The following is a 22,224-nucleotide window of genomic DNA, read 5'->3' on the forward strand; positions in this document are numbered from 1 at the left end:
CCACTGATTTGTTTGCCACATGCAATGCAGGTTATAGTCCTGTCCCCCTTGATTCTTACAATGATGGCTTCTCTCCTGTCACCTCTTCTTCTACAACACCAGTTAGCTGTAGGGAATGTATCTTTGTCATAAATCTCCCCCCGTCTCACCTGTGATCGGGATCTTCCTTGTTCGGCCGCAGGACTCTTCCTGTGGGTGGTTCGGGTCTTGAATAGGCTCGCACGAGCCTCATCAGGTTGCAGAGCGCGTTCAGAGTTCCGGGAAGTTCGTGGTTCCAGGGTGTCCAGGATTAGCGATAAACAAGCAATGTAGAGGGGGAAGTCCAAGAACAGGAAAAAAGACAAGGAAGGAAGTATGAGGATCAAGGAAGCAAATATAGAGAGCAAACACACGTCGGGTCACTATCGAAGATAGCGTTGAGACGCGCGGACCAGCAGGGGTGTGTGACCAATTTATAGTACGTGCTATGACGTGAAAGCTAGTGCGTAGCACAGAGCTTGGTACGGCCATGTTGGGAGGAACAAGGAGTACAAGCCCTTTGTGACAATGACAATGAGGTCCAGAAGGGGCAATTTCACCGGGTCATGACAGCATGCCCCCTCCGAAGACTGGTTCCTCCAGGCTTGCCTGGGTGAATAAGATGGAATCTTCTGAGCAAACGAGGGGTCTTTAAATTAGAAACTGGTTCCATGTTCTCTCGCTAGGGGGGTAGCCTTTCCACTCGACCAGATATTGTAATCGACCCCTTCTATACCTGGAATCACATATCCTGGACACCTCATATTCCAACTGGTCGTCCACAACAACAGGTGTGGGTTTGAAGGGTTTTCGAGTAGAACTAACGTAGGGTTTGTTTCAACAGGGAGATATGGAAGACTGGATGTATCTTCTTCCAGGAATCCGGGAGCTTAAATCGGAAGGAGACAGGATTGATGATCTCTTTTATAGAAAATGGACCATAATAGCGAGGAGCAAACTTGATGGTCTTCTCTTAGAGTCTGCATATCTTTTGGTTCGAGTCTGGGCCTGTTCTAACTGATCCTTGGCCTCTCTTTGTAAGTCGATCAGCGTCTGAATCCAAGAGTCAAGGGTAGGTACCGGAGTAGATTCTGGAAGAACTGATGGTAAAACAGACGAATGATAACCTTGACTGCAATAGAAAGGGCTGATCTTGAGAGCTGAATGATCTGAGTTATTGTAGGAGAATTTGGCTAAAGGTATAAGGAGAGACCAATCGTCTTGAACCTTGGTGGCAAAACAACGAAGATATTGTTCCAGGGTTTGATTTACTCGTTCCGTTGCCCCATTGGTTTGTGGATGATAGCCTGAAGAAAGGGCACATTGGATTCCTAGAACACGACAGAGATGTTTCCAGAATTGTGAAATATATTGAGGTCCCCGATCCGAAATAATCTTGGAAGGGAGGCCTTGAAGATGAAAAATATGTTCCAGGAAAATTCCAGCAAGTTCTGAGGAAGATGGTAGTTTATACAATGGTGTAAAAGGAGCTAGATGAGTGAACAAGTCAATGGTTACCATGATGGTTGTATATTCTCGGGGAGGTGGTAATTCAACAATGAAGTCAGTGGCAATAACTTCCCAGGGTCTGGTTGGCAACGTAGGTTGTAGAAGCAGACCCGCCGGCCTCTGATTATCGTATATGTTCTGACTACAAATTGCACAGGTCTTGATGTATTGAACTACACTGGACTTCATCCCTGGCCACCAGAACTGTCTTTGTATAAGACGGAAGGTGTTGGTTACCCCTCGATGGCCGGAGTGAAGAGTATCATGGCATAGATTCATTACCTTCTGTTGAAGTTCTTTTGTTGGAATGACCACTGAATTGTTCTTGAATAAATATCCTTCCTTGATTGTCAAACGCCAGGGATTTTTCTCGGATATGTCCTTCCAGAGTTCAGATGATTGAGTCTGTACTCTGATTTCTTCCAGGAGATTGATCGCTTGAGCTACAAAGATTGTAGGTGGAAACATTTTAGGATAGATCTTATCCTCCAAGGGAACGTAGTCGGGACGCCGAGAAAGGGCATCAGCAATCATGTTTTGCGGTCCAGGAACATGTGAGATTTGAAATTGATATTGAGCAAAGAAGTAGGCCCATCGAGCGTGTCTACTGCTCCTGCACTCCATGGATTGTAGGACCTGAAGATCTCGATGATCAGTACGGACTTGAACTGGATATTTAGCAACCAGGAGTAGATGTCTCCATTCAGTGAAGGCATGACAAATGGCCAATAACTCCTTCTCCAGAACTGAGTAGTGAGTCTCACTGGTAGTCAGGGTCCGTGAAAGGTAAGCAATGGGATGTTCCAACTTATCATCGGATTCTTGTTTTAAAACTGCTCCTATGGCGTAATTGGAGGCATCTGTTTCCACTAGAAAAGGACGATTTATGTCAGGTTGGGCCAGGATGGGGGCCTGAGTGAATTCTTTTTTCAAGAGTTGGAATGCCTTGTCTTGTGGTATAGACCAGTTGAATGGAACGTCTTTCTTCAGGAGATTAACAATGGGTTGAACAATCTCGGAAAAGGTGGGAATGAATTTCCGGTAGAAGTTGGCAAGCCCCAGGAAGGACTGTATTTGCTTTACAGATGTTGGGGCGGGCCAAGCCAGTAGGGCCTTCACCTTTGAAGGATCCACACTAATTCCTTCTGAACTAAGGACAAACCCCAGATAGTGAACTGATGTAGCATGAAACAAACATTTTTCTGGTTTGGCTAAGAGTTGATTTTCACGGAGACGTTGAAGTACTGCCTTTACATGTTCTTCATGTTTCAAGGAATCCTTTGAGAAGATCAATATGTCATCCAGGTAGACAATAACATTGAGAAATAACATGTCAGAGAACACCCTATCCATAAAACGCTGGAAGACTGCGGGAGCATTAGTCAGACCAAAGGGCATGACTAGGTATTCAAAGTGACCAAAGGGTGTTCTAAAGGCTGTTTTCCATTTGTCTCCTTCCCGGATACGGATCAAATGGTAAGCACCTCGGAGATCCAGTTTTGTGAATATCACTGCATCTCTCACAGCTTCAAGGATATCCGAGATCAGGGGTAGTGGGTATCTGTCTTTCAGGGTGTGTTGATTTAGGCCCCGATAGTCCAGGCAAGGTCTGAGCTCTTTGGTATCCTTTTTAGGAACGAAGAACAATGAAGCACCAGCTGGTGATTTTGAAGGTTTTATGGTGCCATTCTCAAGATTAGTGTCTAGGTATTCCCGGAGGGCTCTCTTTTCTGGTTCTGAAAGGATAAACATCCTGCCAAAGGGAATCACTGCTGAGGGTTCAGTATCTATGGCACAGTCTTTGGGTCTATGTGGAGGTAAGGCTTGAACGATGGCAGTAGAGAATACATCAGCATACCCTTGATAGATCTCTGGAACTTGTACAATGTTGGAAACCATGAGTGGTGTCTCTGGACAAATTGGTGGACTTTTAGGGGCTGTGACTGAGGAATCCAGGTTTAAACAATGGTTCATACAGAACTCCGAGCCCAGGAATAAGGATCCGACCGTCCAGTTGATATATGGATTGTGCCTTTGTAACCAGGGCATGCCCAAAACCAAGGGGTAATGGGCTGATTTTATAATGTCAAACACAATTCTTTATTGATGATGATTTATGGAAAGATGGATCTCCCTTGTTTGCAGACTTATGGGTCCTGAGGAAAGAGGTCTTCCGTCAATCGCTTCCACTGGCTGTAAAAAACTTCTTGCTTCATACGGAATGTTATGACTTCTGACCCAATCTTGATCAATGAAGACTCCCATTGCTCCGCAATCCACCAAGGCCAGTATGGGGTAGACCTTGTCCTTGGATCGCGATAAAAAGGCCTGTAATATCACCAATTTGTTTTGTCCAGGAGAGTTCAAGGATGGAATTGATGTGGAGCAAACATCGCTCTCCCGAAACCTTGCTCCATTTAGGATCGGGAGCTGGCGTTTCCCAAGCGTCAGGGAGGAGCCAGAGGACATTCTTTAACTAGATGTTTATCCGAGGCACAATACATGCATAAGCCTGTGTGTATTCTTCTTAACCTTTCCTGCTGGGAAATTGGTCCACGGAAGGCTCCAAGTTGCATGGGTTCAGAATCAGTGCTCGGACTCTTGGCAGATTCTGTCCTTGTAGTATTCTCTAGGGAGTATCTTTGAATTGATACTTTATTCTTTTTCTTTTCAGCCTTTCTTTCTTGGATTCTAAAGTCTATTTGCATTGACAAGTCCAGGAGGGCCTGGAATGAACTAGGACGTGCCACCCTGGCTAGCTCGTCCTTAATCTCTTCATTTAGACCTCTGCTAAACAAAGTAAAACTGGCTTCCAGGGGCCAGACGCCTCTTTGGCTAGCTGTTTGAATCTGGTAACATAGGTCAACATGTCTTAGGATCCTTGTTGGAAGTCAAGTAGCTTTTCTTGAGCACTGTGAACCAGCTCTGGTCGTTCGAACATGGTCTTGAGTTCCGCGATGAACCCTTCATAATCATCCAGGAGAGCATCCCCTGAATTGAGTAATGGAGTGGCCCATGTAAGGGCATTACCGGAAAGATGCAATATTATAAAGCCCACCTTAGCCCTAGGAGTTGTGAAATAGTAGGGCTTAAAGGTAAAATGTACCAAACAAGAATCCAGGAATCCACGTAAGGTCTTTGTTGAACTGTCGTATTTATCAACCACTCCTCCCAATAATACGCTGTCCTTGTTCGCAGAGTCGCGTGACAAGACGAGCTGTCTTAGCGCCGCATTCTCGGCTTTTATATTCTGCATCTCTGTGGAAAGTTCTTGCATTCCGCCCATCAGGTCCTGAATAGCATTCTCCATGGTAGAATCCGTATTGATCGTTTGGCGTCTCAAACTGTCATAAATCTCCCCCCGTCTCACCTGTGATCGGGATCTTCCTTGTTCGGCCGCAGGACTCTTCCTGTGGGTGGTTCGGGTCTTGAATAGGCTCGCCCGAGCCTCGTCAGGTTGCAGAGCACGTTCAGAGTTCCGGGAAGTTCGTGGTTCCAGGGTGTCCAGGATTAGCGATAAACAAGCAATGTAGGGGGGGAAGTCCAGGAACAGGAAAAAAGGCAAGAAAGGAAGTATGAGGATCAAGGAAGCAAATGTAGAGAGCAAACACACATCGGGTCACTAACTGTCACCCGCAGGCGTTCCGACTGGCAGTTTCTTCCGCGCTGGGCTTTGGGACATAGGTACGGGAGGTACTAGTCCCTCCTTTGTGTCCGTTACTTTTTCCTCCTTGAAGCGCGGGGCCGCTGGGAGTATATCTACTCTCCCGGCCCAGCGGTCCCTGCGTTGCAACTTTCCTTTGGAAGCTCTCGCTCTTCCGGGTTTCTTCGCTCCTGCCTCGCTCTGTCCAGGCTCCAGCCACTCGCGCCCTACAGCGAGTGTTCTTCTTACTTCCCTTCCCTCCAGTTTTCTCTGCTGCCGCCGTGCCTCGGCGGTTTCTGTTTTCTCTGTTCTTGCGGCCCCATCGCCGCGGATAGGCGCCGCACCTTTGCCCTGCGCTTTTCTTTTCTCTCTTTTCTCTCTCCGCTACTTGCCTGGCGCTTTTCTCCTTTGTTTATCTCTCTCCTCTCCTACGGTCCTGACCCCCCTTGCAGGCCTTGGCTGGTGGGAGTTCCGGCTCCCACGACAGGATTCCTCTGTTCCACTGCTGTGTTACCTTCAGTTACACATACGGATCCAGTCTACTGTCTACTCTTCGGCTGGAACTACGTCTTCCGGGCTACAGACCAGAGGAGTCCAAGGGTTTTTCCCCATTCGGGGTTTTTTCCCCTATTTCGGCTTGGTTCCGGAAGGGAGGTCCTCGGACAGCTGTTCTCTCCAGCGGTCACGGTGGCCTCCCTCCGTGACAAGCAAGCTCATCGGAAAAAGGAGAAGGATTATCTACTCCGACGGCGTCTGCAGGACCCCGACAGTGATTCCAGCGGTTCAGGTGAGGAGAGTTCGACAGAAGGGGGAGAAAAGGGAGACCAGGCACTTAAACTGTCACACTATCGAAGATAGCGTTGAGACGCGCGGACCCGCAGGGGCGTGACCAATTTATAGTACGTGCTACGATGTGAAAGCTAGTGCGTAGCACGGAGCTTGGTACGGCCATGTTGGGAGGAACAAGGAGTACAAGCCCTTCGTGACAATGACCATGAGGTCCAGAAGGGGCAATTTCGCCGGGTCATGACAATCTTTTCCAAGTTCCCCTCTTTAGGAAAGCTATATCCCCTTTTATTTATAATTGCCTCTCTTTGGCTTAGGCAATGCTGGGTTTCATCTTCCCCTTTAAGTAATCTCCCTTTGGTCAGAATACATTTGTTTTGCTAAAATATTTTCCCCTCTTTACTTTAGCAATGGGCTTACAATGTATCTCCACTCTGTGTTTCTCAACATAAGCGTTATGCTTTAGTTCATTAGTACGGTATTGAAAACCGTTACTTTGAAAACTCTATTACAGAGCATCCCAGCGTTGCCTATCAAAGCCAACTAACCAGTTTTCCTCTGTGCCTCCGTTCGACCCGCTGATTCTTTAACTTCTTCTTCTCTCGTCGGGACCTGGGCATCTGACAGCTCCGGTTGTACTCCTGTTGGTCGCACCTTCTGTAAAAGTAGCCTGCTTAGCTTCTCGCATACTCCAGTGAATGCCAACCCTCGGAGTAGTAACTAACATAAAATACATTGCTGCAAAAAGAAAAATGCACTCAACACCTCGCCTAATGTGCTAAGTAGGTGGAGTACTCAACATTAACTGGGGTTTACTTGTACCCAATCTAACCCCTCGTTGGGACCATATTCATGCATGGTTCATATATAAAATAACCACATCTACCACAACAATTTCAGTGTGAGAATTATAACACTTTTATTTATATTCTTTTTTAGTGCTCTGAATAATAAAACAATAATCAACAAAAAAAGACAGTATATTCAGTATTGGATTGTAACTCAAAAAATCGATTACATCATGAACATATATGGAGAAAGATACAAAAAAATCTTTTCTTTCATCATTTTTCAATCACATATTTTCACATAAATAGTGTGAAAAGGACAGTAGAAGACAAGAGAAATGTAAAAGGTGGAAACGTGGAAAACCACAACCCAGTGCTTAAAAAGGGGGAAGAGCAGTAGAGGATAACCTCTAATAGGAAGAGAAAAAATAGAAATAAAATATAACCATAATATGGTCAAAGTTCCATAAGTTCAAATTATGGAGAAAATCAGCAGTCCTAGAAATTTCTAGTTGTTATAAAAAAAAAATCCAGGACTTTTTTATGGGAAACCCCCACTGGAGTAGGACACAGAATTAGGAGAGTCTCTCTGACCCATGGGACAGCTGGACCCTGCACCGCTTCCCGCTGCGTGACCTCTGCAATTCTAATTCCCACCTCTAATGACTCTCTCTACACCTCAACCCACTGGAAACACAGTGGCGGTTCTGGTGTCCTCTTCCTTCTGCTTCTGCTGCTTCCACTGCTGCTGTCAAATGGCCTGCATCTGAAGGGGCCTTAAATATTCAAAAATCCCAATCAGGCGTAGGTCATTAGAACCACTAGACTGCACACCACAGTTTTACACCTCTGAGTCTGTCTTCCTCGTCTCAGTACCCAGAGCATTATGGGACCTGAAGCCCCTAATGTTCCGATTCATTTTAAGATCAGTCAATTTACTCTGCTTTAATGATTCATTAGATGCACACTGAGGGAAAGGTTTTAAAGGAATTAAAAGTGGTTTCTTGACTTCACAACTCAAATATAATGTGTAATTATAACAATTAGAAGTGTTATTAATTCCTTGATTTTGGGTTCCATGTTTACCACATGGGTTTTCACACTTTATGTTTAGGGGAAGTCTAGTAGAGGAAGACGTACAATGACAACAAACCATCAGATATTCAGGCATTAGGGAACCCTCACCCTCAGAAGATGATGAATATTGTGTTTCCTCTGATGGAGGCCTGACATTCCATTGATGGCCTTCTCCTCCCTTGTGATCCACTCGGCTAATACCACCCGCAGGGTCAGGATCAGGTAGCGGCTGTCTTCCCCTGGACGCATGGGAAGAGACTTTAAGCTGGAAATCTGTGAAGATTCCGCAGAATTCATCACAACTTCCTCTATACAAGGGAACCGTTAACTAACATTAGTACATGGCGAGGGTCCATGAGCTTGTAAAACATAAGCTCATTGGCCCTTGCCTGGGTTTTACCTGCCCCAGAAGGCTCGGAGCTTCGCACAGCCTGGTGTTTTTCCTGAGACTGGCCACCATGGAAAGGAAGAAGGGACTACGTATAGTCCCTTCTCCTTTAAATGGGTGACATTTTTTTGTCTACTTTTTTTTCCAATGTACTTCAATGGCCGCCATGGAGGGGGATAAGGGACTAAACGTATTCCCTTTGTGGAGAAGGGACTAAACTTAGTCCCTTCTCCCCTTCCATGGGGGCCATTTTCTTTGTTTACTATGGCTGCCACGGAAAGAGAAAATTGACAACGTTTTTTGTCCGTGGCGGCCATTTTTGTTACTTTTTAAACTTTTTTTTCCAGCTGCGAAACGCAATGCCTCTTGCAGCCAGAGCAAAAAGGCATTAGAACCCCTGTCTAATGGGCCGGGATACTAATGGAAATATGCACCTCGACTGCGGGCCATTACCGCATAAGGTAATGCCCCAGGAGCCTTTGTTAAGGCCCTCGCTATGTTCGGGCCTGTAACTGTGGGTCCCGGGGGCTTTAGCTTATGCGGTAATGGCCCTCAGTCTCTGGGGATATTGCCAAAAATAGGCCATTATGGTCCTGGGTGGCAGAGGGTATTCCTCGTGCGAAAGGGGGGAATTCTGTGGTTCATCCAATGAAGTCATGACATCTCCACGGTAGTTGTCTTCTCCCATGTGATCCTTTCTCATAAAACCACCCCCAGGATCAGGATCAGGTAGCGAGTGCCTTCCCACGGCCACATGGTAGGAGGTTCCCTGCAGGGAATCCGTGATGACGCCATTAGATTCATCGCAATACTCAGAAAATGCTGTTCATTATCCAGTTATTAGCATGTTATGATGGGAATATGTATACTGTCATAGTACAACATCGTGCCATGCAATATATGCGCTTCTGGCAATTCAGATGACATATTCCCCACTGCACTGAACATATCCCATAATCATCCCAATGAAAACATAGTCAATCGTTAAATGTTTACAAAACAGAGTTAAACACCTCACTATGGAAAACATAAACTTACCAGAAAATTTGAAGGCCTCATAGAACCTAGAAAACAGCAAAGGCCACTTGAAACGTGCAAAATCTACAACATCTTCCTTGACCTTCTGGGGATCCGCTCGCTTCTGCATATAAATGCCCTGCAGGTTAAAAGACAATGCTGAAGAATATCCTGACTTACACAGTTGGAAAAGTGAATACTTTGCAATTGCATAGGTTTCAAATATGTCTAAGGAAAGAAATAAAAAACAGTAATGTGCATACATTTAGAATCATTGTATTGTAAGCGAGGCATGGTATCACAAGTATGACACTGACACAAGAGCTACACGTTTCATAACCTTTATTACATTCTTGGGGTTTGGAAATACTCCTACTTTGCCCTTTAGCTATGATGGGCATAGTCTCTACCATCAAATAATAAAGAAAACACAGACCTAGTCAGTCTATCTCAAATCAAAATGGCCTGTATTAAAGAAAACAAATACCTGCCCTATCTCTTACAAAAAGTGTGTAATGGGGAATGTGTTAGTTATAACACAAAGGATCAAGATGGCTAAGTCATCTCTCCTTCTCATATTGGACAGCACGGAGTAAGGCGACCCCGTAGACAGGATGACACACTCTGGCTCAGGTTATCAAAAAAAGGCAGTTCAAAACGTGGGTCGAGGCCCGCTTGGCCTTCCATGTTATAGTCACTTAAGTTCACCAAAATGTTATTTCACGATTCAACAAAATTCACGTAGGTCTCCCTCAGCCGGGCTCAGACCTCGCAATCACAGCAATTGCAGGGGTTCCCTTCCCCAAGCTTTCTTCACATTAATTATTGGATTCCCTTCCTCTAACTTATTTCATGTTCCAGATCTCCCACAGTCAGACTGGGACCTTTCACTGATGTCGAAGACTTTCAAATGTGCAAGGCTTTTCCACAAACCTTTGCAGGACCACTTCGACTTTCACTGCAGCTCTGCCTTGTGGTATTTGCCCCAGTGTATCTTGGTCTGGGTAGTTCCACAACACAATCAGAAACGTTCAAAGACATCTTTCTCTTAAAGCAATCACCTTTTAACTTCCCCATTTGTCGGGGTTAATCTTGATTTCAGAGTTCATTCACTTTGTCGCTTTATTACAAAACATCAAACATTTTGTGGAGACTTTCACGTGGGCTGTTTCCTTTCGCCGCTTCACAGTTACCGCTGACTTTAAAGTTCACTACAGGTTTGCTTTCCTCCGTGTCTCATCAGCACGCACACAACCTTCAATTCGGAGATACACTGTTGCAGCTTCAATCTTTCCTTGACACAAACTGGCCTTTCATGTCTTTCGCTAACTCACCGGTTGTGTGCACTACATTCTGTTCTCTGCGTCTTTGATTCACGAGTCAAGGTAAATACCACAGGTTTGGCCTCGCCTCCCCAACTCTGCCGTTCACCCTGGAGGGTCGCTGGTGTCCTTGAAACACAATGCAGGCTTCTTCTTGTCTGGGTTTTGGCTTTCTTCGCGTATCCTTCACGGTTTCCTGGAGGGAACGACCTCATGCAGGGATGTTCAGGGTTTCCCTGCCTCTCACTCTGGTCCCTCAATCAGTCATCCTGCTTCAGTGGGAGTTGCCTTCGCCCAGGAAGAACTGTTCCTTGTTGTGTTCCACCTTGCTCAGAGACTGTCTCCATGTTCTGCCTTTTATTTGAGTGGGGGGAGCTAATGGGTATCAGAAGTATGTGATTAAGGTCAAGTGTCTGACTTTGCCTGACCTTATTAACGGGACATGTCCAATGGGATATGCAAGGGTTAGCCTCTTTGCTCTAAGACCTCCTCTTCCTCTGCCCAGTGTTTGTGTAGAAAGGGGGGCAATTGTAAAATCTGAGAATCCTATAGAATAGGATGGGGTGTGGGGACGGGAAGGGGGCGATACTGCATCTCACCATTGGTTGTCTCACCCCCACTTCCCGAAGATCCCTCACCCAGGTGATCCTCCTGCAGTGGTCCACCCCCAGGGTCTGGATCCAAAGGTGATGGCCGTGCCCTGGCCACCTGAGAGAAAGAGATCCCCGGGGACAAGCAAATGAGACATCCTTTGGTTTCTCACATTATGCAAATGTAACTCATGAATATTCATGATGAGTATCCTGATAATCTGACATGGAGATCTTGGCCTCGAGGCACAAACATCAGCCAATACAAGAGGCTTCTGAGCCACCACTGCTGAAAGTGATTCTTTAACATTTCTGTGGACTGTGGAAGTATATGACTTTTTAGCGCCTGCTTTTTGCAGCATTAAAATCTCCAGCAAAGAAATCCAAACCTCATTCAAGCCCTGAGAATAAACGACCGAGGAATCTGAAACAAGTATTCGTAGGTGATAAGCAAATTAACATCCAAAAGGCAATGACCCAAATAAGTATTTTCTGTAGAAAACTGTAAAAAAACATAAACAAAGACAAAGATTACATGCAGGCATTTCATTTATATGTATCCCAAAGAAAAATTGGGCATGAAAATATAAGAGCGCAAAGAAAATGATTTTTAAAAAATCACAGTTTGAAACGGCCCCTTAAATAAAAGCAAGAAACCAGAATCAAAACAAAAGACGAACTAAATCTCAAGACAGCAAATATTAGCATCAGAAGTGGCCACCCAAAAATGCTCAACGGTATGTCCCCAGCATTAAGGTGTGGATATATTTTTTAAGGTTTGAAAGCCATTTCCTTTGAGTAAAGGTTTCTTGACTTCACAGACAGCCAGAAGAATAAAAAATAAAATAAGTGTATACACTGATAAAGAAGTCTGAACTGATGATGAAAAGCGAGAGAGAAGCAAGCAGCTTGACATCTGAAGCAAGCAGCTTCATATCTGAAGCAAGCAGCTTGATATCTGAAGCAAGCAACATGATATGGGACTTCTCTTGAATCCAACTGGCATGCCCTTCCTATGATTGCCACTGGGCCGATTGTTACTTTGTGGACAAAAGAAACCATAGACTGCTTCACGTCTTGCCCATGATCAAAGTCTAGATAACCTCTCTTTAAGCACTTCTGTATAATCACGCAAGGAATTATGCAATTAACGCGGTTACCTTTTTATGTGCAGCGATTATTAACTGAGCCCACTTCTCCACATTTTTCGAGGCAGTGATTTCTCTGTCTGGAATGTAGGAAGGGATTAAATTTAGCAATCGCTCCAGCACCATCTCTGACCCATAGTCCACATAGTACTGTTGGGAGGCCAGCTCTGCCAAATCTTCTTCCTGTGGGAGAGAGAATTATGAGACAGATTAGGAGTCATTTTACATTAGTCAAAACTCACAGTCTCTTTTGTAATCATTGTGAGCTGCAATACCATGTCTAAAGTCTGAACCCCAAATCATCATTAATGGGTTGATAACACGAGGGCCAGAATCCTGATGGGTTTTCAGGATATCCCTTATTAATATTCATGAGTAAAAATGTGCACAAATTAAAAATCATTGTAAGCAAATGTATCTCATGCATATTAATGAGGGGTGTCCTGAAAACCTGGCATGGATCCGGCCCTTGAGGCCTAGAGTTGGATGACCCTGCACTAGGCAGTGAGAATGCTTCCTTCCTTTAATCCCCCAATTGGTGTTAAAATAGTGACTTTGCGTTATACTTCTGTAATGAGTATGCACTGCATGCATGCTTGGAAATTCCACTGAATATCTACATCTTGCAAATTTTATGGAATTTACACTGCCTCCATCACTGAAAGCCTGAAATGGATTTATGAGTCACAGTTTATTGTAATTGTTTATTTGTTAGAGCACTTATACAAAAGTGAAGTGCTTCAAAGTGCTTCAAGGCGGGAAGGGAACAAGGGAATAACGTTGTCATTCTTAGGCCTTGAATATTCCGAATGATCGAACAACAATAACTAGCAGGCATATCTACTAGTGGAAGTGCGTGAAAAGGAGTGGGGGGAGTAGGGAGAGGGAGAGCGAAAGGACATGCAGAACAATAAACTACCGTACTAGGCCTGGCGAGATTGGTGGTTGGTCATCTAATGCGCCTATGCATGAGTATTTCAGGCGCAACCAAGCTAGGGAGGGGAGACAGAGGGAGGACAGGACAAGACAAATTTACTAGGGCTAGTATATTCAAGGTCCTGCAAGTGCGCAGAGGGATGGGGAGGGTGACAAGTGCGCCCAGTCCAGCAGTGGCCAGGGTTAAGTGCAGAGTGGTTGCCCCTCTCATGGAACATATTCCAAGTGCAGTAGTGTCAAGCAGAGTTCAGAGGCCTGGAGGCAAGTGCAGGACTGGAGGGGGAGCCTGTGACCTGTGAGGCTCTGGATGTGCACCAGGCGACCAGTTAGCGAACTGAGCAGGTTGGGGAAGAGAAAAAAGGAGGGAAGCAGGAGGGAAGAGAAAGGTTAGCAGAGGAGAGGGAGAGAGAAAGAGGAAGAGAAGAGGAAGGTCTTGAGGAGTTTCCGAGACCTTAAGGAGGTCCGACTGAAGACAGAGAGGCAGGGAGGCTGTTCCATAGGGAGGCACCTGCACTGGATAAGGATCTACCCCGAATCTGTGTTTGGAAAACGGCTCACCCGCAGAGAGTTGGAAGAGGGCCAGCAGAGGGCTCTAGAAGGAGAGTATGTAGGAAGAGAGCATTGTAGATAGTAAGGGCTCCGGCCCCAGACTGCCTACCAGAAAGTTAACAATCAATTGCTCTGTTGTTGTAAATATAAATAAAGCCACATTTGAAACTTCATGACTCAATCTCCAATTTTGAGTTGGTGAAAGAAGACTTTTTCTATTTTCTGGCTACAGCCTAACCAAACACCAGTTCTGTTCAGTTACCAGGTGGTGCTATGTCCAGCTCAGTTGGCAGTTTCCCTGTCTCTGTCTTGCGACCATTCCCCTTCCTTAAAACCAAGCTAACACCCCCACCAGCTCAGGACTGCTTGGAGCCAACCTGCCCTCCTTGCAGGCATCCCCCCTCCTGCCTGACTACATGTTTCCCCCACTAAGCCACTGCCACTGGGAGCTCTTGGTGATGCAGGAATTCCGCCTGGTGAAAAACTTCCACTAGGCTATTGAATAACTCTGGGTTGCCGTGGCAGCATAATTGCAAATCCGGGCAGTGGCTTAGCTTCCCTGCCTGCTGGGAAAAAATGGTGGAAGCCAGATCTTTTACAGTGAGACCTCAGCAACTACCTTTGTTACATGTCTGTAAAATACAACAGTACAGATTGAATTGTGATTACCATGTATAAAAGATGCACTCACACATGAAATAAGGAGATGATAGCTAACTTTACAATTTTAAGATTTTAATTACAGTGAGAGCCCAAGGATTTTATTATGCAAACAAATGTGTTGCTTTTTCACCATTATGTAATTCTTTTTTCTAAGAGGTGATTAATAATTCTTATTTCATAACACTTTGCATGTGCTGTCACTTAGGTAGACACTAAACAGAAACTAAACATTTCTGAAAGTATACATAATTCAATATCTTGGAAAGATGTTTTGTGTAGATTTTTCCAGAAATTGAGAAAATCCACCAAATAAATATTGACCTGTATTTCTATAGGTTATTTTATATCAACAAAAGATTTATAGTGCTATGAGCACCTATTTATTTATGACGAGGATACCTAATCTTCACAGCTCTCTAGGAAAACTGTTATCCAGGCGTCACACTAGTGCTGTATAATTTTGAGCTCAGCTATGCCATTTTCCCTCTATTCCTCCTCTTTTGTGGTATCTTCCACTGGGTTTTCTCTTTCTCTCCACCTGCCTACACTCTCCAGTCTTTCCGTTCCACTCCACCTTCCTCCAGTTTCCTGTTTCCACTTTTCCTCCATGTTCCTCGACTGACTCAGCATGTTTTCTCTTTCATTCAACCTTCCTCTACAGGAGCTAAGCCATATTTGAAGTAGTCAACCTTCACATGTGAAATGCAACAAAATAAACACCTTCTTGATTAACAAAAATGATAAAATCAGAGGACACATTGATGTCTCAATACCAGACAGAGGCCTGCTATCCACCACCTCTCCCCTTGGGCACCCTCCTGCATAGTCTTCAAACTCCTCTCTCCTAAGTAAGGACCTCTCAGACACATTTGCTTCACTCAACCCCACTAATTGACTTCCCTCCCAGCTGCCCTCATTAAACAACTCAATGGCCCAATACATTCCTCAATATTGTGAACGCCTCCCTCAGTGAAGGCGCATTCCCGAAATGTTGAAGACGGGTCTCGTACAACCCCTTCTGAAAAAAACCTTTGCTTGCCCCAGAGGACCCAGTCAACTACATCCCATAACGTGCCTCCCGTTTATCTGGAAGGTTATCGACAACGTAGTTGCTCCCTACTTTCTTCCCCCCATGCTGCCAACTGCCCACCTTTCCGCAGTTAGCTCCCAGCTGTTTTATTCTCTGCTTCCCTCAATGTGTTCTTCACCCTATGATTGTAAAGCACTCCATTGCTTCCTGAAGCCTGGTCCGTGTTCAATAAATACCCTAATAATAATAATAACTACTTGCACCTTGACGACCCCCGTGATTAGCAGTCTAGCTTCCGACCCAAATGCAGCACTGAGACAGGAACCAGTCAAGTGGTGGACGATGCACTCAGAATCGTAGACACTGGGGACTCATGTCTCCTAGTCCCTCTTAGACCTCTGAGATGTCTTCAACACAATTGATCACCAAATACTCCTCTCCCTCTTCGCCGACAGGGTGGGCTTATCTGGAAATGTCCTAAAATGGTTTGAATCCTACTTACCCGTTAGGCACAGGTCGTACAGATGAGCTCATACAGATCCTACTGACTCCCAGTAACATGTGGGGTCCTCCAAGGTTCAATTCTCTCCCCAATCATCTTCAATCTATACATGGAACCCTTGGGAACTCTCCTAAATGACTCCAAAGTAGCCATCCATCAAGTAAGTACGCTGACACTCAGATGTACCTTAAGGTCAGTGGCCCCCGGACATTGCTCGCCTCCGCAAATGCCTGGCTGCTATAAAAACATGGATGTCAAACGCTTGCCTTAAACTGAACCCAACCAATACCGAATTTGTTCTCATTGGGCTCCCCACCAAACAACAACTCGTGCAACATTGGCTATTGTGGCAAGTCACTTCATCACATCTTCCTCTCTCAAATCTTCTCCTCCGCTGTTGGTCCATCACCCCAAGACCACTCTCTACTACATTTTACTGGCTCTGTCCCTCTTCTTCTCTCTCTCCAACCCAGTTCTAAAATCATTGAAAGAAAATGAAACCTGAATCCATTGCACCCTACCTAGACTTCCCCAAAAGCCCCCTGCATCTTCCGAGTCATCCAACAGCCGAACAGAACCATACGCTTTAAATTATTTTACTTTTGCCAAATTCAATCTGGATCTCTCCTTGCTTTGCACAAGGAACCATTCCTTGCTCTCACTACTGCTCTGAACTCAGCCAAGTACAACCCTTATACTAACCTCATCACCTTATTTTTTGGCTGTCATCCGCGCAAACTATCCATGACGAACCCAAACCAATGCTTGACTCGAGTCAGCTCCTTCGCCTCCTCACTCTCAGCTGACGAGTCAGACAGCAGCTACTCCTCTTAAATCTTTAAGCTAAGGGACACTATGTCTGCCCTCCTTCTTTTGCTTCCTTCTATGCACCACTTACCCTATACTCACTACCCACTATCCTACAACCACTGTGGCTGCGCTGGCACAGATCCTCCATGTTGTTAACCCTTCAGGTGTGCCTGATAATCCCCTCCAGACAGTGAAGAAGCTGGCACCCATGATTAGCTCCTCCCTCTCCCACCTAACTTTAATTTTCCAATTGTCTCTGCTATCCTACCAGACTGTTTTAAGGTGGCTACCATCATACATATTTTTAAGAAACCCAATGCGGACCTCAAAAGCCCAGTTAACTATCAACGTCTATTCCTTCCATATAATTCAAAGTTCTCAAACATGTAGTCTTCAAACACATCATTGACTACTTAGGGTTCAACAGAGTCCTGAGCCGTCTTTAAAGTTTGGTTCCACAGCAAACACTCCATGGAGGCATAGCTTATTTGCATATTTACATTCCTGACTACTTTTCACTGCTGCCATCTGTCACCTATCCTCATACTTCTTGATCTCTGTGCTGCAATTGATACAGATGATCACCCTCCCTCCTTCAGACTCTCTCACATCTTGACTTCCAAGGAGCCACCTTTGCCTGGGATGCCTCGTACCTGGCAAATAATGTCCTTTCCATTTCCTGAAACACTGGACTACCTTGACAACCGCTACTGGGAGGGGTCATACAAGGGTCTGTCCTTCCTCTCGTCCTCTTCACCTATACCTCCTCTGTCAGGAAAGTCATCTCCTCCTTTGAATGCTCACATCATCTACTCAAATCTTCTTCCTCTTCCCCCCCTTCATGCCTGGACTGCACTCTCACATTGTTAACCGTCTATCTGCTATCTGTTAATGGATGGAGCATGGTGCTTGATGCACAACTCCTCTAAAATGTAAGTGATCTTTCACCATCCTCCAACGCCATAATCATTGTACCCTGCCCTATGTTCATTCCACCTGACCTCATTTGCCCCTTCCCCCAAGGCTTTCAATATAGGGGTTCTCTTTGACACAAGCTGACATTTATTTCATTTATTTATTCATAGAAATCACAGGGAAAGCAATGTACCTTTGGCACAAAAACGCTTACAGAATCTACAATTGATAACAGAGTGGAGGACATGGGTCCTTTACAACGGAGTGAGAGGATATGACTTGAAGACCAGATGTTGCAGGGGATGGTGGAAACATAAACCAGAGATGAGGACAGGCAGAATGACATAGATGGAGGGGTGACGGAACAGTGCTGTAGGTTAGGGTAGGGAGAGAGGAGGAAAACGGTAATGCAGTAGCATACAGTGCTAGGAAACAGGTTCTTCAGAACGAATGAGAGCTTTGAGGTTGGATTTGAATAGTGGTAGATTTGGAGTAGTACGCAGAGGGAGAGGAAGAGCATTCCAGTGTAGGGGGTAGAGGAGAGAGAGAGCATAGGAAGTGGTGGCAAGCCTGTGCTGAGGATGATCCTAACGAGCGAGGAGGAAAGTAGGGGAGAGTGAGATGAGCAGATGGGTAGGGTGGGGCGAGTCCATGGATAGTTTTGAAGATGATATGAAGAAGTTTATACTTAGCCCTTTGTTTCATAGATAGCCAGCTGGCGACAGGCAGAGGAGGTAGATGAAAAGCGAAAAAAGGTTGAAAAGTATGCAGACCGCGAGGTTGAGGACTTTGTCAAGTGGTGAAAAAGTATAGCTGGGAAGGCTATAGACGAGACTGGCACAGTAGAAAGGACTAAGGAGGAGAGTAGCTGTTTAGCAGTAATGAAAGGAATAATATGAACGATTTTTCTAATATTGAGGAGGCTGAGACTTTCTACAGTGGCAGATTTGGAGATGAGGTGCAAGATGTTATGTGATGGATCGAAGATGACACCAAGGTTACGAGTGGAAGCAGGGTAAGGAAGGTAGTCAGGAGAGAAGAGTAGAAGATGGGGAGAGGAAGAGATAGTCTGGTTGGGAAGTACAGAAGTTCAGTCTTAGTGAAGTTGAGCATGAGCAAGTGGGACAATATTTGATGACGGAGAGACAGTTTTACATTTTTGACAACAGGTTGGAGTGGAAGGGGAAGAAGATCTGAGTGTTGCCAGCAAAGAGTTGATAGGAGAAGCCGTAAGAGGAGATCAGGACGCCAAGAGCTATAGAGAGTGAAGAGAAGTGGACCAAGGATAGACTCTTGGGGAACTCCAAAAGTAAGGGGAGGTAAGGCTTTTCCAGGACACCTGAAAGTGTCTGGGGGCAGGGTATAAAGCAAACCAATAGAGGGACTTATCTCTGAGGCCAATGAGAGATAATCTAGAGAGAAGGTGAGAATGGTCGACTTTATCGAAGGCAGCTGAGAGGGCAGGAGGAATAAGAATGGATTAACGGTTTGCATGCTGAGCAGAAGAGATGAAGTTGCTGACATTGAGGAGAGCTTTCTAGAAAGAATGCAGAGGTTGGAATCCAGATTGAAGAGGGTCCCATATGTTGTGAGTATCAAGGAACTCAGTGAGCAGATTGAATACTACTCACTCTAGGATTTTGAAATAGTGTGGTAGAAGAGAGACAGGGAGAAAGTTGGCATGACACTGAGGATCTAGACCGGGTTTGTTAAGGGAAGAGATGACAGTAGCTGTCCTATAGGATGAGGTAAAGTGGCATTGTCAAGAGAGGAGTTGAAGAGGGAAGTAAGATGTGGAGCAAAACTGGAAGCAAGCTATGTGCTAAGTGTCAGCACTTTATCCCCTATGCTCCTACAACTTCCACAGTTAGCCTCCTGAACATCCATACAATCTGTACCCATATCACACTCCACTCAACCAACATGCTCATTACCACCCTGGCTCCCACCAGGCTGGATTACTGCTTTAGCCACCTCATGGTACTCTCTCTGTACTCCATTGCATCTTTCAACAAGGCACTTCATTTTGCTACCCATACCCTCTGTAACGTCCCACAATCCTCAGTCAATGCTGTGTTGCACCATCATGCGGGATGGCTAGTCATGCACAACAGTCCGTTTTCAAATTCTTCCTTCATGCTTTTCAATCCTTCTACGGGTGAGCCCCCCACGCCCACCTGAATCTATCTTCTGAAATGTACCTACTCACACTGCATGCTCCCCTCAACCTAACCACACGCCATCCACCATGTGCTGTATGCCACTTTCATTCTGCACCTTCCATGTTTCCCACCACTAGAACTCACAAACCCCCCCAGAAATTAGGTACATTGTCAAGAGTGGTTGGCTTCAAGATTTCTTCTGAAAACCTCCTTCTCTCCCATGACGGTGGCCTAGAGTGCTATCACCCACTCCATGCTGATACCAACCGCCATCACACTTGATAACATGTTTAACCATATCTGTAAAAACTATAATTGCTGGAGTTGTATTTAAAGTCTGACTTGTGTTGGCCCCATGTACTGTTTCTTGCTGGTTTAATGTATTCATTACTTTATCATGACTTAATGTTCATTAACGGCTCCGAAACTAAGATGTCCCTATACCGAGATTGGTTTGCTAGTTTCCTTATCTGGAGTAATTGTGGCTAGTCTGAGCTTTGGAGACAAAATAAAGATTAGAGTATACAGCTACCTCTCCCTCTTCTGTGCAGTCCTAGTGATCCCTCTCATAATACAATGCAGATGTTAGCTAATTGTGGGTTTTTATAATGAACTCAACTAAATTCCATTCACGAATGTTTGGCCAGCAGAACGGCATGGACCCACAATCTGAACAGTTTCCCCATGTGTTGTAATTATTTTCAGGTCAGTAGTTACCTCTCGCTGGGTCTCACATGAGTAAGTACACCCATCTCCATAGCAACGTCCTTCACTTTCTCTATTTGTTTGTCTTGTGTCATTACAGATATTCATAAGTGAAAGGGTTTGATTACCGAACCAGTTACACAAACACTTTTTATTTTCCGTCCTGATGAAGGCCCCCACTTACTTAAATAGGTGATCGCTTGGATGTGCAAATCGCCTCAGAAAGGGCTAAAACACTGTGTCGACAACATTCCATAGCTAAGATCCCATAGCAGGTAACAGATCTATTCCTTGCACACCCCGCAGGCTAATGCGTTGGAAGAACCTCCTGTGTACAACACATTTCATCTGTTTGCATCCAAAACTGGAACACAGAAGGATTGAATATTGTTTTTCCCTAGAAACATACCTTGTAGATCTACTATGTATAAACCATATAAATCTGTCCCCCTGATGAAAAGAACACACCTTTACTAACCCCACACTTTTTTACGTGTGTTTATGTTTTATTGTAATCTGTTTTTTTATTTACATTTATGAGAAACTGTTTAATAAACTAATAAGTATGTTTTTAGAAGAATGCACGTTGCTCAGTGCAGTATTGTTTCCAACATCTGCATTGTATTTCGAGAGGGATCACTAGACCTGCACAGAAGAGGGAGGGGTAGCTGTATACTCTAATCTTTATTTTGTCTACTGAAATACCCCATTTTGAGTATCAGCCCCCCATAACAAAAAAATAGGGTTCGCCCTTTATATTTTTGTAGTCTGAGCTTTAAACATGTACTCCCACTGATAAAAATAGCTTTTTTCCTTTTGAAAAGGTAACATTGTAAATGAAAACAACTTACCCTATCGCACCTGTACTCCCCAAATTTCACACCACGCACAATCTGTTGGTAAATGAGGTTAGCTGCAACATTATCCTCAGTCGGGTTGTGCCATGGGGTGAAGATCTCCTTCCTGAAGAAGAGCCTCCATGGTGCGTTTCTCTCCTGTGCCCCCTGCTCCTTGGCATACTGCTCGCACTGCGATACGGCATCCATTACATGGTCATTGCCGCTGCCGAGGGAAGAGACCTGAAATAACATTTGCGTATTTGTTAATTCATTCATTCACTACTGTATAACAGCCAATGCTAAATTGTTACATAGGTCAAGCTGCAACTACTACCACCAATACTGGATTACCGCCAATGCTCAATTGTTACGTAGGTCAAGCTGCATTTCCAAACTACAGTACCATGGCATCAGATGAAGTCCTTTTTCTAGCCCACTGCTGCAGAGAAGTCATGTTCGATCCTAGATGGGACGAGGCCATTCACAAGTGAGGAGGAATGGTTAAGCATGAGCACGAGAGATGGAATAGGGGTCTCAGATATCCTAAATCCCAAAACTCACTCAACACTGGTAGTTTGTGTATTGAGATTTGTGCCCAGAACCCAAAAAACAGCTGCATGTTGGGAAATCTTGGGACTGGCCACTGCTGTTAAAGGATTGAAACTGCGGCATTGTAAAAACGCGTTAAACAACTTTTTAAAGGGATTAGATCTTTTGCGTCGTTCCTCTATTGGGTCATGGAACTCAGTGACTTACAATAAACTTATAATGTAGTGTAGTGAGTAATTTATTCCACATATAACCATCTATAATGAAGAATGATATTA

The 22,224-nt window shown here is 44.8% G+C and overlaps 1 protein-coding gene across 6 annotated transcripts in view; it reads right to left on the reverse strand.

The window, feature by feature from the left end:
- MYO7A (myosin VIIA) overlaps window positions 1–22,224 on the reverse strand; it is a 1,239,317-nt gene that overhangs the window by 212,270 nt on the left and 1,004,823 nt on the right. For all 6 annotated transcript variants that reach the window (XM_069640000.1, XM_069639997.1, XM_069640001.1 and 3 more), the window contains 3 exons: window positions 21,410–21,637; window positions 12,299–12,469; window positions 9,248–9,365 (listed from right to left, as the gene is read on the reverse strand). In XM_069640000.1, the coding sequence (XP_069496101.1) occupies window positions 9,248–9,365; window positions 12,299–12,469; window positions 21,410–21,637 (517 nt within the window). The remainder of the gene's footprint in view (window positions 1–9,247; window positions 9,366–12,298; window positions 12,470–21,409; window positions 21,638–22,224) is intronic.

This window comes from Ambystoma mexicanum, chromosome 7q (assembly GCF_040938575.1).
Source record: "Ambystoma mexicanum isolate Mex_15411 chromosome 7q, UKY_AmexF1_1, whole genome shotgun sequence".
In the NCBI taxonomy this organism is placed as follows: domain Eukaryota; kingdom Metazoa; phylum Chordata; class Amphibia; order Caudata; family Ambystomatidae; genus Ambystoma; species Ambystoma mexicanum.